This window comes from Pelophylax lessonae (assembly GCF_965119305.1).
Source record: "Pelophylax lessonae genome assembly, chromosome: 1".
NCBI lineage: Eukaryota > Metazoa > Chordata > Amphibia > Anura > Ranidae > Pelophylax > Pelophylax lessonae.
Genome location: NC_138768.1, coordinates 316,704,306 through 316,722,163, shown reverse-complemented (window position 1 = coordinate 316,722,163; position 17,858 = coordinate 316,704,306). Strand labels below are relative to the sequence as shown.

The 17,858-nt window shown below is 40.4% G+C and overlaps 1 protein-coding gene across 3 annotated transcripts in view; it reads left to right on the top strand.

Annotated features, from left to right (window-relative positions):
- SLC12A6 (solute carrier family 12 member 6) overlaps positions 1-17,858 on the top strand; it is a 131,337-nt gene that overhangs the window by 70,112 nt on the left and 43,367 nt on the right. For all 3 annotated transcript variants that reach the window (XM_082264507.1, XM_082264506.1, XM_082264508.1), the window contains 2 exons: positions 1,689-1,787; positions 14,350-14,407. In XM_082264507.1, coding sequence (XP_082120633.1) covers positions 1,689-1,787; positions 14,350-14,407 — 157 coding nt within the window. The remainder of the gene's footprint in view (positions 1-1,688; positions 1,788-14,349; positions 14,408-17,858) is intronic.

Below are 17,858 nucleotides of genomic sequence, written 5' to 3'. Positions count from 1 at the left end.
GCTCCCAAGCCGGGTTGTATGGGTCTATAGACACACACAGTGCTGGTAAGCCATGCCCCTGCTCCCTCCTCCAGAGGAATGTTAATGGCAGCCTATGGCTCCTACTTGCTCTTAGTGTCTCCAGTGAAAGCAGGAAGTGAAAGGAGCGTTGATGCAGACAGGACAGCTCTGGACTGGTAACTCAGTCAGGTAAGTGTTTAGGGATGGGTTGGGTGGATTAGATAGTGGGGAGTTTTTTACATTTATGCAGATAATGCATTAAGGTAAAAAACATTGATTTTCAAACCACTTTAAGGGCTCTTTCCCTCTACCTATTTAGATTTGATGCTGTCATGGCTATTTCATGGGAGATTAGTTGTCTAATCTGGTAACATCCTTCCTTACCTTTCCCTGAATCAAGGGCTAGAAGTCTTCACCTCAAGCTTAAGCCTTCTACTGTTAACTGGCTGGTATTTGTCTAGATATGTTATGTTTGTCCAATTGCTTTCCCTAAAATCAAAGGTTAGGTATGCTAGGCTTATGTTTTTTCTGCAGTTAATGGAATTTTTATTTCTATGACACATGGTATGTCTGACCGGTCCCTTAGGAATCTTGTTTTTTTTTTTCCCCTGGGACTTAGCCCAGTAAACCGTTATTTCTTGATGTCCAGGTTACTTGTTGGTCTGGTTTCATCCTATTTGGGTAGTGTGGTGTTATGCCTATTTTTAGTTGAATGATTGGTTTTTCCTTTGCATTGTTGATTGGAGGTGTATCTAATTTTTAAGTGGCACTTTCCTCTTGCCTGTGATTATCAGTCCTGGGATGGAACACCAGGTTGATCCTTTGTGCCCTTTACCTGGCCATGGCAAATTTCGTATTTGGTTTGGCTTTTCTTTCTTTTGCTTTTGATTGTGGAGTTATTTCCTTCAGATATTCTTTTGCAGTATGAGCACCACATATGTTGGTTTTCTCGGTGGCTCTTGGCTACCCCTCGGGTTCAATGCTTTTTGACATGCTGACTGTTTTAAGCATTCCAATATTTCTAAGTCCCTCTATGGATGATGAAGAAAATAGGAGTTTTGTACTTACCAAAAACTTTTTCTTGAAGTCCATTGAGGGACACGTGTATCACCCCTCTGTGTTATTGGCTGTTTGTACTGTTTGGTCAAAAAGCTGAGACCTAATGGTTGGAGGTTGGATTAAACTTCACATTGGGACTAAAAAGTCTGCAGAAGAAACCAGTTAGACACAAAGCTGCTTCGAAAGTGTCCTACAGATTTCAGGGGAAGTTTTCCTAGGAAAGGAGCAGTGTGTGGCAGCATGGGCAGCAGAAGAGATCCGTTTTTACAGTTTTATCTTCCCTGAGTAAATGTAGTATAGGAACAGAGTAACTTTAGGAATGTTACATATAGATAAAAAAACTCAAAAATTAAAGACCATGACTAGGAAAATTTCAACACAAACATTTAGACTTGTGTTCAAAAAGTGAATATTTTCATTAGCCTCTCTGTTTATGTATTTAGTAGGCAGTTTCTAGTAGTATTCATGCTACAAGATGTTTTTTTTATTATTTTTTTTTATTTGGTAATCCAAACACTGATTTGATACAAATGTACCTGTGGTCCATGACAGGATAGGGAAGTGACTACTGCTCGTTTAATCTTCCCAATTTTCTAGTCAGTTGTATCCAACTCTTTACTCTCTTGCAGGAATTATGGCTGGATCCAATCGCTCTGGGGACCTCAAAGATGCTCAAAAGTCTATCCCAATTGGCACAATTCTTGCCATTCTTACCACTTCCTTAGTTTGTATCCTTTTTTGTAATAGAGTGGAGCCAACTTATGTTTTATTTAAAATATTATAACATAAAATTACAATCAGGCGGTGTCATTGACCTTGTCCCTGATGCAATAAAAGAATCGCAGTCCCCACTTTACTTCATCCCAAAGGTGTGCTATCGGGTTGAGGTCAGGACAGTCAAGTTCCTCCACCCTAAACTCGCTCATCCATGTCTTTATGGGCCTTGCTTTGTGCAATGGTGTGCAGTCATGTTGGAACAGGAAGGGGCCGTCCCCAAACTGTTCCCACAAAGTTTGGAGCATGAAATTATCCATAATTACTTGGTATGCTGATGTCTTAAGAGTTTCCTTCTCTGGAATAAGGGCCCTAGCCCAGCGTCCTGACCTTAACCCGCTGGAACACCTTTGGGATGAATAAGAGCAGACACTGCGAGTCAGGCCTTCATGTCCAACATCGGTGCCTGACCTCACAAATGCGCTTCTGGAAGAATGGTCAAACATTTCCATAGACACACTCCTAAACCTTGTGAACAGCCTTCCTAGAAGGGTTAAAGCTGTTATAGCTGCAAAGGGTGGGCCAACCCAATATTGAACCCTACAGACTAAGACTGGGATGCCTTTAATGTTCATGTGTGTGTAAAGGCAGGCGTCCCAATACTTTTGGTAATATAGTGTATGTACTAGGCTACAAAATTGGTACATTATGTCTTTTATTGTTATGAACTAATCTTTTTATCCTCAATCATGCTGTGTAATTAAGCTTTTCTTGTAAATCCGTTGTATTCAGTTTACTCTGTGCTTGTTTTGTTTATCTGTCAACTCTAATTAGATCTTATGATTTGCATACTTTTATGTTTTCTAGGTATTCTTTCTGTTTTATATAAACTTTTTTTATCAAAGGGCTTTTTTTTTTCAATTTTTTCATTTTTTTTTTCTTATGGTTGCTGGATCACCTTGATATACAAATCACCACGGAGCACAGGGAGCAATGACTACTGAATACCAGGAGTTTCCACTAATATTAGAATTAAAGTGACAGTAAACAATATCCCTATTCTCCAAAAATATTCCATACACATCCACTGCCCTATTGATCTGTAATCTATTTTTCATTAAATTGTTTATTTTTCTGCCTACTTGTAACATTCTTCATGAGCTCTCTTTTTCCCTCACTTCTGTTTGTTTGAAACAAGTAGTGCATCTTAGCTGTGGTCTAGCGCATTGCTCTGTATGCGCTACAAATCCCTTAGACCATCTCAAGAGCGAACAAGAAAGGGTGGCCATGTTCCTGCATACAGTGGGATCATGGAGAATCAAAATAGCCACCCTCTAACACAGCCTTTCTCAACCTTTTCAACACAGAGCAACCCTTGAAATAAATTTCTGGTCTCGGGGAACCCCTGCTAAAAATTAAAAATCTGCATCTCATGACAGATTAGTGTGACAGTCAGTGGGAAGAATGCTCCACTCTTGTCATCATTGGGAAGAATTACTTCTTTACAGACAGTTAAAAGGAACAATGGTATCATTGGGAACTTATCTGAGAGGCAGAAATTACCCATTTCTCGGGGAACCCCTAGCAACCTCAGGAGGAACCTTAGATTTCCATGGAACCCTGGTTGAGAAACTCTACTCTAACAGAAAATTAGATTACAGAAGAAAATAATTTAGAGGAGGCTAGGGGCAATATAAGGTACTTTTTGCATTAAGGATACATACTTGAATAGTGTTTTTTTTTTTTCTTTTTACCCAGAATTTTTAACCACTTAAGCCCCGGAAAATTTTACCCCCTTCCTGACCAGGGCCTATTTTGCGATTCAGCACTGCGTGATTTTAACGGACAATTGCACGGTCGTGCGACGCTGTACCTAAACAAATTTGACGTCCTTTTTTTCCCACAAACAGAGCTTTCTTTTGGTGGTATTTGATCACCTGTGCGATTTTTTGATCATGCGCTATAAACAAAAAAAGTGCGTACATTTTGGAAAAATAACAATATTTTTCACATTTTTTTTATATGAAATTCCCCAAAAAAATGTAAAAATCAAAATTTTTAAACATTTTGGGCCAATTTGTTTTATGCTACATATGTTTGGTAAAAAAAATCACAAAAAGCATATTTTGATTGGTTTGCGCAAAAGTTATCGCGTTTACTAAAAAAGGGAAAGATTTTTGTCATTTTTGTTTTAACGAGTAATGGCGGCGATCTGCGATTTTTTTTTTTTTTTTTTTTTTTTGCGGGACTGCGACATTGCGGCGGACAGATCGGACCCTTGACTGACATTTTTGACACTTTTGGGGTTACCAGTGACATTACTGCAGTAATCAGTGCTATACATATGCACTGTTACTGCAAAAATGACACTGGCAGTGAAGGAGTTAACTGTATTGGAGAGGGAGGGGTTAAGTGTGTCCTAGGGCAGTGTTTCTCAACTCCGGTCCTCGGGGCACACTAACAGGCCAGATTTTAAGTATTGCCTTGGGGAGATGCAGACTAGAATACTGCAATCCCTGAGCAGAAAATGATATCACCTGGGATGTATTTCAGTTTCCTTGCAAACCTGGCCTGTTAGTGTGCCCTGAGGACCGGAGTTGAGAAACACTGTCCTAGGGGCATGTTTCTAACTGTGATTGGCTGTGGCTACTAGTGTAAGAACAGAGATCAACGGTCCTACATAGTAGAACCGTCTGATCTCCATTCTTACACAGGGAAGAATGACAGGCGGCTTTGTTTACATTAGCCGCCTGCCTTTCTTCCGGTGTAACGGATGATCGCGAGTGACTGGCGGACACCGGGTCCGCCGGGCACACGCGCGGAGGGGTCCGTGACCGCGCGGGAGTGTGCCTCCGGCGGCGCGCGCTCGCTCCCTAGAGCCTCACAGGCTAGCGAGGGGCTGACCGCCGCAGTAAATAGTCGTGCGGCGGTCGGCAAGCGGTTAATGTCCCTTTAACCACTTTAACTCCGCTCACTGTGCCTCTACTGCAGCACAGTGGCTCGTTATCGTCCAGCGACGTAGACCTACGTCGCTGGACTCCTCCCCCTGTAGGCGGCGCTCGCGCACCGCCGGAGGCGCGCTCCCGCTGTTTTCATTCACAGCGGGAGTCGGGCTAGGGGAGGAGCGGCGGCGATCGCCGCCAGTCTTCCCCGATCGTCGGGGAATCTAGTTTGGAGATCCGCCCGCTTGTGTAAACAGAGCGGGCGGATCTCCTCAGTGACAGGGAGTGACAGATCGGAGTGTTCAGCATAGCTGAACATGCGATCTGTCCCTAACTCACTCAGTCACTTCCCCCCCCCCACGCGTCAGTAAGCACCAGGCATACATTAACCCCTCCCTCTCCAATAAAATTAACCCATTCCCTGCCAGTGTCATTTTTACAGTAACAGTGCATATTTATAGCACTGATTTCTGCAGTAATGTCACTGGTAACCCCAAAAGTGTCAAAAATGGCAGTCAAGGGTCCGATCTGTCCGCTGCAATGTCGCAGTCCCGCAAAAAAAAATCGCAGATCGCCGCCATTACTCGTTAAAAAAAAAAAAAAAAAACACCAAAAATGACAGAAATCTTTCCCTTAGTAAATGCAATAACTTTTGCGCAAACCAATCAAAATACGCTTATTGTGATTTTTTTTTTTTTTTTTACCAAACATAGGTAGCATAAAACAAATTGGCCAAAAATTTAAAAAAAATTTGATTTTTACATTTTTTTGGGGGGAATTTCATATAAAAAAATGTTAAAAATATTGTTATTTTTTCAAAATTGACGCTCTTTTTTTGTTTATAGCGCAAAAAGTAAAAATCGCACAGGTGATCAAATACCACCAAAAGAAAGCTCTGTTTGTGGGAAAAAAAGGACGTAAATTTCGTTCGGGTACGGCGTCGCACGACCGCGCAATTGTCAGTTAAAGTCGCACAGCGCCGAATCGCAAAAAGTGGCCTGGACGTAAGACAGCAAAATCCTCCGGTGGTAAAGTGGTTAAACATTATTGTCCACAAGCACTGACTGCTATTGAGAGGGACAGACTGTTGAATAGTTGCTACTAGTTGAAACTGGACTCCTGAGTGATCTCCTGACTGATAGTGCCTGCATAGTTCTGGCACCAATGTCTTTCAACAGAGCAAGTAGTGCTGATCTACTAAACGTGCTACTATTTGTTTTCATGCAAGAACCTTGCATGATATTTTTAGCTGTCTGCATTCTTCTACTGATTATCAATGCAAAAGGATATTTCTCCACTGACCACCATGTAAGAGAGCACTACACTGACAACCAATATATTAGGGGAACTTTTTACCGACCATAAATATGAGGAGCACGTTTCCACTGACTACTAATGTACGAGGATATTCGACTTACTACCATTTTTAATTTGGCCCTTTTCCAGTAACCTTCAATTTAAGGGGCAATTACTCTACTGACTGCCAATGTAAGGGGCATTTCTCCTTGAACTACCAATGTATAGTGACAGTTTTCACTGTCTGAATTGGTTTTCCTACTGTTTTTATTATTATTATTACCAATATCTTTATTTCATGATTACTGAAAATATTTTTTGCATAAAGAGGGCGATTTTAAAGTATTTGCCCTATGTGCCTTTTGTACACCACTCTTTGCTTTTGTAAAATGCAACATACTGTATGTTTTCAGTATTTTGAACACATTTATAACTGTTTGAAACATATTCTATTATTATCTGTTTTCTGAAGTCCTTAACAGCACTCCCTGGGAGGTGTGGGTCTCAGAGCTGATTTCACATTTTAAAAGGCTGTATATGCAGCTGTCTCTGTAAAGACTGGCAGAATGGATGTGTAAAATTAGGACTGTCACATAGCATTGAAGCAAACCGTGCGTTTGAGAAAACAAAACCAAGCATTCTGACCTTCGTGAAAATGAGGTCTAGCTGTTTTTGGCCTTTGTTTTTGCCACAGTCGCCCAGGCCCAACTGGTACACTGGAATGTGTGCAATCTTCTTTGGTCCAGTGAACTCATCTGAAGTGCTGACAACAGTTCTGCTCTCTGCTTTCTCACAGCACTTTAATGTGTTACTGCAAACAGATTTACTGTGGGATAGAAATCTCCAGTTACACAATTACTTTCTGTTTGTGGGTTTGCTGCTGTGAATTTGGAGTCTTTTTTGCAGCAGTGTTCGATTTGATCCCTACTGCTGATTATGTCTGGGGAGTGATTACAAATACTGGGGAGCTCTCTTTGCAGTTTACAGCATGACATACCATTTCAGGCTTAGAAAAGGTAGACCGAGGTGGAATGGCTTGTGGGCCAACTGACCTCCTTGTATGGTTACGATAATACTGTTGTACCATATAAAAAACATTTTGCAGGGAGAGCTACATTACTAGGCATGACAACATTTTTAATATCTTCACAGTAAAATGTTACATACCATTCAAGTTAGTTGAATGCAGTGGTTATCCTCGCTGGCTTGAATATTCTGTAGTGACATATGAGCTGGCAGGAGGAACCATTGCATATGGGGTAGCAAGCATGCGCACACACACACACACCTAGAATTGCAGAATACTTTCAGTGGCTGGAAAGCCAAATCAGCACAATTGGCATAACTTACATGATGTGTCCCTTGTGCTGATACCTCTCCTAGTAAAAATCCTCCTCCGCCCTTGAGATGGAGTTTCGGTTCATACATTTTAGGGCTCGTTCACGCTGTTCACATGCTTAATTCATTGTTTTAGCCTGCGTGCAGCTGTCAGTTTTTAGGTACAGCGGGCAAGGTGGTGAGAGAGTAGTGTGATTCAGCAAATCACACTTTTTTTTATTTATTTTTTTTATTAATTTTTTGAAACTTTATTTGAAGTGTCAAAAATAACACTTAATTTATGTTTCCACAAATCAGCATGATGCGTTATACTGCAATGCAGTGAAAAGGGGTGCCTCTCAGTGCGCTGTGGTCTTTACCACAGCGCAACACAGGGAACCTCCTGGCTGCGTTGCAGTGTGAATGGTGCATATGTTCTATGTGCTGTTTATCCAGAACTGAAAAACGCCAATCACCAGACTATACAGTTGATTTACTAAAACTAAACCGTGCACAATCTGGTGCAACTGTACATGGTACCCAATCAGCTTCTAACTTTAGCTTGTTAAATTTAAAGCCAAGATTAAAGCCTTGTTTTTTTGTAAATTAAAATAACAAACATGGTATACTTACCTGTTCTGGGGTATTTCATCTGCCAGGGGATGAGGGAGACAGCCGCTGCTATTGTGCACATCGCTGGATCAGATTATGCCAGGTAAGAATAGGGGGGGCTGGGGGGATTCTGGAGCACAGAATCTTTTTCTTCTTAAATTGGCTGTAAAGGCAGAAGGTTACCATAAAAAGCCTTCTGTGTGCAGCAGCCCTCCTCAGCACCCCTAATACTTACCTCAGCCCCATCTCGATCCAGGGATATTGCACGAGAGCCTCGACTGTCCGGAACTCTCCCTCCTAATTGGCTGAGACCGCAGTGGGCACCATTATATCCTGCTGCTGTCAAAGTCAGTGATCCAATGGTGAGAGAGAGTGGGCAGGGCCAAGCCACGGCTCCATGTCTGAATGGACACACAGAGCGTCTGCAAGGACCCAAGAAGAGGAGGATTTGGGCTGCTCTGTGCAAAACTACTACACAGAGCAGGTAAGAATAATCGGCTTGTAATTTTTAACCAAAAAAAAACAAACAAGACTTTAATATCACTTTAAAGCTGTAATATACCACTCGCACCACTGGGATTTTTGCCCTTTTGGCTAAACCTAGGGGGTGAGCAGCCATTTCAAAATACCCCTAAAGGTACATATGGAGAATAAAAAAATATAAACAGTGCTAGATCCTCCCACTTAGTATACACATATCACTGTATATAAATGCTAAACTGTGTAAATCATCCAATTTTTATCTGTGCAAAATAGCTTTAAATCAACAATGCTTCAATTAGGTAATAAATCATTTAAAGTGCTTATAATAGTGCTAACAACCGATTCAAATCAGCATGATTCAAATTGGTTGTTAGCACTATTATTAGCACTTTAAATTATTTATTACCTAATTGAAGCATTGTTGATTTAAAGCTATTTTGCACAGATACAAATTGGATGATTTACACAGTTTAGCATTTATATACAGTGATATGTGTATACTAAGTGGGAGGATCTAATGCTGTTTATATCTTTTTATTCTTTAATATCACTTTGATGCATATAATGCATTATGATGAGAAAACTTAAGGCTTTAGAACCACTTTAAGCTTTGATAAAAAAAAAAAAAAAAAAAAAAAAGGTTTAGTAAATCAACCCCTATCTGTGAACAAGCCCATAACTCAGATAAAGTGCAGATAAAATCTAGAGGTATATATGGCTGTATTGTAGACAAGGGTATAATCATAGTACAGTGTGTTCTTGCACTATCAAGCTAAGAAAGAGATCACGCTGAAGACTCGTGCCTACTTTCTCAATGTCATTTTACAACTCTTAAATCAATTTGTTAATATCCGTCTGGTGGAAGTGTCCGCAAGGAACCCATTATAAATATTGAGCGCATGAAAAAATAATGGAAATTAGACTTGAAATTGAATCTACCCATAACCCATCTGAAATGCTTATGCTAGTGCTAAGTGCTTGTGCATTATATTAATTTTCATTTTGCCAGTCAATCTGGCATGAACACTTTTTAGACATTACTTAAATACAAGTGTATGTGTCCCCGATTACATAAAATAATAGATTCTGCTTGGTTTTCTAAAAATAAATGTTAAAAATAAAGTTACAAGTACTAATTTTAAACAGTTTATAAATTATAGCATACCTTAAACATATTTCATTTTCTGTGGTCTTGTTCAAATACATTACCTCTGCTGGACATTTCCATGTTTCTGTAAAAGTACAAAAGCCGCATATGTAAGGTGTATTAGATATGTATACTGTCTTATGGCGCTTTTCCACTGCATGGAACCGTACCGGTTCGGGACGCTTTTGTGCTTTTCCACTGCTGGTACCGCATGGTATAGGGTCGGAACGGTTCGGTACGGTACGGTATAGGTTTGCTTTTCCACTGCATGGAACCGAACGGTACGGTATGGTACGGCTCTGAAAAAACAGTACCTACTCGATTGTGGTTCCAACAGGTACCAAACTGGTACCATATCCCACAATCCTTTGCATGCAGTCACTACTAGCCACTGATTGGTCAGAGAATCCCACCCACCCCGTTGTTATCCCACCCACTTAACTTTAGTACTACTTTAGTGGAAAAGCAAACCTATACCGTACCGAACCGTTCCGACACTATACCATGCGGTACCAGCAGTGGAAAAGCAAACCGGGCCAAGCAGGGCCGAGTAGAGCCAAGCCGGTACTTGCAGTGGAAAAGTGCCATTAGAATCAGGTGAATAAATCAATAGTACTCCCATATTAATGTAATAGCTTTCTCAGGACTGCCCCTGGTTTCCTCCAGAATGGGTGTTATGTCTCCAGGACCATCGCTCCCAAAACTGTCCTGTGGTTGAACTGGGACATTAAAGTTGTTTTTTTTCTATGGTTGTGTGACTTTATGGTACATTTGCATGCAGGTGAATGAATCAATGTGTTAAATAATGAAGTAGAATGCTTGGCAAGCAGCTGAATACACTGATGAAATAATCTGTAAATATGAACTGTTTTACCTGTGAAAAAAATGTGCAATCCTGTTCAGCCAGGCTGGTGATCCACACAACCCTACCACACTGCAAAACCTGGAAAATAACTTCACAAGTTCATGGTTGCAGTCTTGGTTTCCTGTGTCTCATAATTTAGAAGTAGGAGGATTTATTGTCAAAAAACAGACATGAAAGAGAGGTGAGATTGGAAGCTCCAGATGGAAACTGGAAAACATGATTGACACCTACAGTGTGACAGGGTTGTGTGAGTCAAATGAATGTAAAAGTACGATTATATTGGCAGAAAAAAATTATATGTATTGAAATGCAGAAAATATTTATACAGTATCTCACAAAAGTGAGTACACCACTCACACTTTTGTTTTGTAAATATTTTATTTATCTTTTCCTGTGACAACACTGAAGAAATGACACTTTGCTACAATGTAAAGTAGTGAGTGTACAGCTTGTATAACAGTGTAATTTTTTTTCCCCTCAAAATAACTCAACACACAGCCATTAATGTCTAAACCGCTGGCAACAAAAGTGAGTACACCTCTAAGCGAAAATGTCCAAATTGGACCCAAAGTGTCAATATTTTGTGTGGCCAACATTATTCTTAACCCTCTTGGGCATGGAGTTCACCAGAGCTTCACAGGTTGCCACTGGAGTCCTCTTCCACTCCTCCATGGTGACATCACGGAGCTGGTGGATTTTGGAGACCTTGTGCTCCTCCACCTTCCATTTGAGGATGCCCCACAGATGCTCAATAGGGTTTAGGTCTGGAGACATGCTTGGCCAGTCCATCACCTGTACCCTCCGCTTCTTTAGCGAGGTGTGTTTGGGGTCGTTATCATGTTGGAATACTGCCCTATCTCCGAAGGGGAAGAGATCATGCTCTGCTTCAGTATGTCACAGTACATGTTGGCATTCATGGTTCCCTCAATGAACTGTAGGCAAGACGCACTTGTCTTTGTACTCCTCACCTGGTTGCTGCCACACACACTTGACACCATCTGAACCAAATACGTTTATCTTGGTATCTTGGTCTCATCAGACCACAGGACATGGTTCCAGTAATCCATATCCTTAGTCTGCTTATCTTCAGCAGACTGTGGGCTTTCTTGTGCATCATCTTTAGAAGAGGCTTCCTTCTGGGACGACAGCCATGCAGACCAATTTGATGCAGTGTGTGGCATATGGTCTGAGCACTGGCAGGCTGACCCCCCACCCCTTCAACCTCTGCAGCAATTCTGGCAGCACTCATACATCTATTTCCCAAAGACAACCTCTGGATATGACGCGGAGTACGTGCACTCAACTACTTTTCAAGGCCTGTTCTGAGTGGAACCTGTCCTTGTTTAACGACTTTATGGTCTTGGCCACCGTGCTGCAGCTCAGTTTAAGGGTCTTGGCAATCTTCTTATAGCCTAGGTCATCTTTATGTATAGCAAAAATTATTTTTTTCAGCTTCTCAGAGAGTTCTTTGACATGAGGTGCCATGTTGAACTTCCAGTGACCAGTATGAGATAGTGAGAGCACGAACACCAAATTTAACACACCTGCTCCCTATTCACATCTGAGACCTTGTACCATTAACGAGTCGCATGACACCGGGGAGGTAAGATGGCTAATTGGGCCCAATTTGGACATTTTCACTTTTGTTGCCAGCGTTTTAAACATTAAGGGCTGTGTGTTGAGCTATTTTGAGGGGACAGCAAATTTATGGAAAAAGGTGTATGAGTGCGCTTGATAGTATATATAATCAAAATCATCAAAAATGTGATCGAAATTGAAAAGTGATGCTCAAAAAACCATCAAAGGTTATAAATTATTTAAAAATAAAATAAAAGAATAAAATAAAAAGATAAATACATAAAATTCACAAGAAAAGTGCACTGTGTGTGTAAAAACACGCATATAATATTCAAGTCCCAAAAGTCCATAAACATGTGTACATGAAACTTCTTGATGATAAAGTGCAAATGAGAAAGTGCAATAATGGTTCACAGACTTGTGTCCTCCACATCACCACTTGAAAAGTGGGAATGGTGATGGTACCCTACCAGCTAACAAGGTAGCATACACTTTATAACTTGCAAGGGCTGGTGTAGTGCAGCAAGACGTCTTCCCACAACCGAATCTTTCACCTCGTAAGATAGTGAGGATGAAACTCTTACCAGATGTAAATTATTACAGGTCAGGTATGGGAAATATTGCCAGCAACCACCGGTATCTCTGATATCCAAGTTGTCTCCCTCTGAACAGTCCTACTGCGGCTCCGTATCAGTATGGATAAAAACTTCCTCTATGGGTCACTCCCGGTGTTTCTCATTCACAGTGATAGTCCCCACATAAGAAAGTAAGGAGCAGGCAATAGTGCATTATCTCAATGATAAGTTTAATGCAAAAAAGGTAGAACACTTACATGAACAGATGATAAGATGGGCGAGTAAATGGTTACAGATGATCGCGGCCGCTCTGCAGCGCGGACCTCGAGAAGTGACAGCGCAGCTTTTCCATCCGACACGTTTCCCCTAAGAAGGCGTCCACTGGGATTGGAGGGCCCTCCAAAACCATTTTTGTATGAATTTTATGTATTTATCTTTATATTTTATTCTTTTATTTTTATATAATTTATAACCTTTGATGGCTTTCTGAGCATCACTTTTCAATTTCGATCACATTTTTGATGATTTTGATTATATATTCTATCAAGCGCACTCATACACCTTTTTCCATACACTTACTCCACTCAGGTTGGAGTTTCAGTTGCTACTGATAGGACACTCACCAGTTTGCGCACCTTCATTTTTTTCTAAAGACAGCAAATGTACACTGTTATACAAGCTGTACACTCACTACTTTACATTGTAGCAAAGTGTCATTTCTTCAGTGTTGTCACATGGAAAGATATAATAAAATATTTACAAAAATGTGAGGGGTTTACTCTTGTGAGATACTGTATGTATATTGCATACACAGTTTTTAACTGTGCATTTAGCTGTTTGCCAGGAGTACCCCTTATTTTAAAGAGGAAGTAAACCCTCCTCTGACACTTTTACCTATAGGTAAGCCTATATTAAAGCTTACCTATAGGTACTGTAAATATCTCCTAAACATGTACCGTTTAGGAGATATTTACCTTACATGCAGCCAGTGACGTCACTGGCGCATGTGCTCTGAAGGAACGGCCGCTGGTGCCGTTTCTTCAGAGCCCCGTGCCGTGACCGTCGGCTCCCGCGCGCGTGTGACGTCACCGCGGCTCCGGCCAATCAGATGGCCGGATGCCGCAATCCCGGAAGACGGGCGACTAGACATGTCGCCCGTCATCCAGCTAAGCGGGCGGCACAGCGGGGGCTCGTTCTTAGGTAAGTATTTCATAATGAGCTAGTATGCGATTTCTCTTTCAGGTTTCAAAAAAAAAACTTTCTAGGGTTTACAACCTCTTTAACCCATATGGAAGAAAAATATATTTCCAATATATTTCGGGAAAAAATTTTAGAAATATATTGAATATGGCCAAAATTGTAGCATTTCAAACGTATTTCCAATATATTTGGGAAAAATAAATTAAAAATGTTTTTTTTAAATATGTGGATCCACACCAAAAACATGCAGGATGATTTTTTTTTTGTCTGCACTGGAATCGGATCACATGGGTGTTCAAATTCATGTGATCCAATTACATCCCATTCCACAGTTCGCACTGTGTTCTGCAAACCAATTTGGGGATGTCATCAACTTTATATTGACGCCCGCAGCGGTTCATGGAGCACAGTGTGAACTGCCTGCGATTCTGATGCGGTGCGGAAACCGCACAGGAATCACTGTGGTTCCTGAACCGCATCAGTGGGAACCTAGCCTAAAACCTTATGTTGTATATAAACAGTTTTGATTTTAGTTAATTTCCTTGATTCTGTGGATTTTAGATCTCAGTAATGTTATCTTGTTTGGAGCCTGCATTGATGGAGTGGTGCTCAGAGATAAGTAAGTATTGTGAAGTGTATTCTTTAAAGTCGTATTAAATCCAAAAGTAAACATTTATTGTATTTCAGCTTACCAATTCTGAGATGTGGTAGTTGCATTAGATTAATTTTTTTATGCTTTCTTTTCTTTTCTTTTTTTCACCTGGTAATCCAGCCAGTAAGTCAGTTATTTTCAAAAGAACAAGCTCACCTGCATATGTAGCAGTTACAGGAATGAGACAAACAATTTACCACTGACAGAGGGGTGCCTCCAGTGATTAGAATTTATTTATTAATGTAAAACCTTTAGGCCAAATGTAAAAAGACTTTTTGCTGTAACTGCTTAATAGGTGTTAGCTGGAGTTTGGCTTTAATTTGTTAGTGTATCTGCTAGTACATCTAACACTCCCCTCACCCCCAGATTGCCAATGTTCCTGTCCAAAGGTGCCCCTTGTGCTCCCTTATCCAGAGTGGGGGCACTTTAATACATGAGGTATGTTATTGGGCAGATCACCAGGTGAAAACAGAGGGATAAAAGCCTAAAAAAAAGAAAACAAATGTAGTCACCACATTTAAAGATTGGTAAGCTGCAATATAGTAATATAGTAAATTTTTATATATTGATTATATATATATATATAGCACCAACAAATTGCATAACTCTTTACATGTACAAAGGGTATAGTAAAGAACCCCCTCTTTAAAAAAAAAAAAAAAAAATGTTGTTGATTCGCAGACTGAAATGAAGACAGATACAGTTTATGTTTATGTCGGAAAAAAATCAAAAGCAGAAACGCTGATTTGGAAAAAGGATCACCCTCCTTGTGTCAGTATTTTGTTGAACCACCTTATGCTTTAATTTAGGTCTGGGCTATGACTATGCCATGCAAGGACATTCACCTTTTTCTCCTTCAACCACTGTGTGCTCATTTTTGCTGTGTGCTTTGGGTCATTGTCATGTTGGAAGGTAAACCTTCTTCCCATTGACCACCTTATGGCAGATTTTTCTCAAGAATTTGATAGTATTTTGCGAGATTCATTTTTCCTTTGGATAGTGAGTTGTGTTGGATTTCCGCCAGACATATCATTTGGTGTTGAGGCCAAATAATTAAATTTTAGTCTCATCGGAGCATAACACCTTTTTCCATGTGGCCTCAGATTCTTCAAGGTGCATTTTGCCAAAGCTCAGTCATGACTGCATGTGGCATTTCTTGAGGAGTGGCTTTTTTCTTACAACCTGTCTATACAAGCCACATATATGGATAATGTGTGATATTGTTGTCACATGCACACAATGGCCACTCTTTGTCATAAATTCCTGCAACTGCTTCTGAGTTGCTGTAGGCCTCTTGGTAGCCTCTCTAACCATTTTACTCCTGGCTCTTACGTCCAGTTTGAAACGACATTCTCATCCAGGGAGGGTCTGTGTTGTACCGAATACCTTCCGCTTCCTAATACTGGACTTCACTGTGCTTCTAGGCATTGATAAAGCATTTGACATTTTTTTGTATCCATCCACTAGCTTGTGACTGTCCACAACTTTATCTTCTGACAGTGCCTTGCCACCCATAGTTTATTGTTTACATAGTTTGTCAGTTAGAAAAAAGACACGGGTCCATCTGGCTCAACCAATAAAAAACTGTAAAGAAATCCAACCATACAATCCTATATACACAATCCTATACCTGCATTTCATCCAGCATGATCCAATTTGCTACAGCAGGGGAAAAAATTCCTTACTGATCCTCCGAGAGGCAAACGGGTATTTCCCTCGACCAACTTTACTTATAAATATTAGTACACCTAGGAAATAATCCAGGCCTTTTTAAAGCAATCTAGTGAGCTGACCAAAATCACCTCTGGAGGGAATCTTTTCCACATTTTCACAGCTCTTACAGTGAAGAAATCTTTCCGTATTTGGAGACTAAATCTCTTTTCCTCTAGATGGAAAAATTCCCCTTTTTCCTCTGTGTTGACCTTTAAAGTGAATAACTCAAACACCAAGTTCACTATATGGACCCCCTGTGTATTTACACATGTTGATCATATCTCTTCAAAGAGATAATAAGAGAGAATAAATTCAGGTTCTCTGATCCTTCCTGATATCTTCCTTTCCTCCATGCCTCTTATCAGTTTAATTGCCCTTCTCTGCACTTTCTCCAATTCCCCGATATCCTTTTTGAGAACTGGTGCCCAAAACTGAACTGCATATTCCAGATGAGGTCTTACTAATGATTTGTACAGGGGCAAAATTATATCTCTCTCTCTGGAGTCCATGCCTCTGTTAATACAAGAAAGGAATTTGCTTGCTTTGGAAACCACAGCTTGGCATTGCATGCTATTACTGTATTAAGCTTATGATCTACCAGGACACCCAGATCCTTCTCTGCTATGGATTCCCCCAGTTCTACTCCACCCAGTATGTATGATGCATGCATATTCTTAGCCCCCAAGTGCATAACTTTACATTTATCAACATTAAACCTCATTTGCCACATAGTTGCCCAATGAAACCGTGCATTGAGGTCAGCTTGTAAGTTGGAGACATCCTGTAAGGAAGTTATTCCACTGCAAAGCTTGGTGTCATCTGAAAAGACTGAAATGGTACTTTTAATCCCAGACCCTATATAATTTATAAAGATATTAAAAAGTAAGGGTCCTAATACTGAACCTTGGGGGTACACCACTGATAACCTTAGCCCATTCAAAGTAAGAATCATTAACCACTACTCTCTGAATTCTATCTTTTAGACAATTTTCTATCCATTTACAAACTGATCTTTCCAAGCCTGTAGACTTTACCTTACACATTAGCCGTGTGTGGGGAACTGTGTCAAACGCTTTTGCAAAATCCAAATACAGTATACTACATCCACACCCACCCCTCTGTCCAAGGTTTTACGTACCTCCTCTTATAAAGAAATCAGGTTTGTTTGACAACTTCTGTCTTTCATGAATGCATGCTGTCTGTTGCTTAAAATATTTTTTTCCAGCAAGAACTCATCTCTGTGGTCTTTTATTAAACTCTCCAGTATCTTACCATCTATAGAAGTTAAACTAACAGGTCTATAGTTACCTGGCAAAGACTTAAATCACTTTTTAAATATAGGCACCACTTTGGCCCTACACCAATCCTGTGGTACTATTCCAGTCCTTAACGAGTCCCTAAAAATTAGAAACAAAGGCTTTGAAATTACAGAGCTCAATTATTTTAGGATGCTTGGGTTGATGCCATCTGGCCCATGTGCTTTATCTACCTTTACTCTGTCTAAATATTTCTGGACCATATCACTTTTGAGCCATTGTGGATCATGTCGGGCTGTGTCAATACCATCCTCATTCTGGTCATGAGCTCCCCCATGCTCCTTTGTATACACAGAGCTGAAGAAAGTATTTAATAAATTTGCCTTCTCTTTGTCCCCAGTCACCCACTCAAGACTATTTTGTAAAGGGCCTACATGCTCAGACCTGAC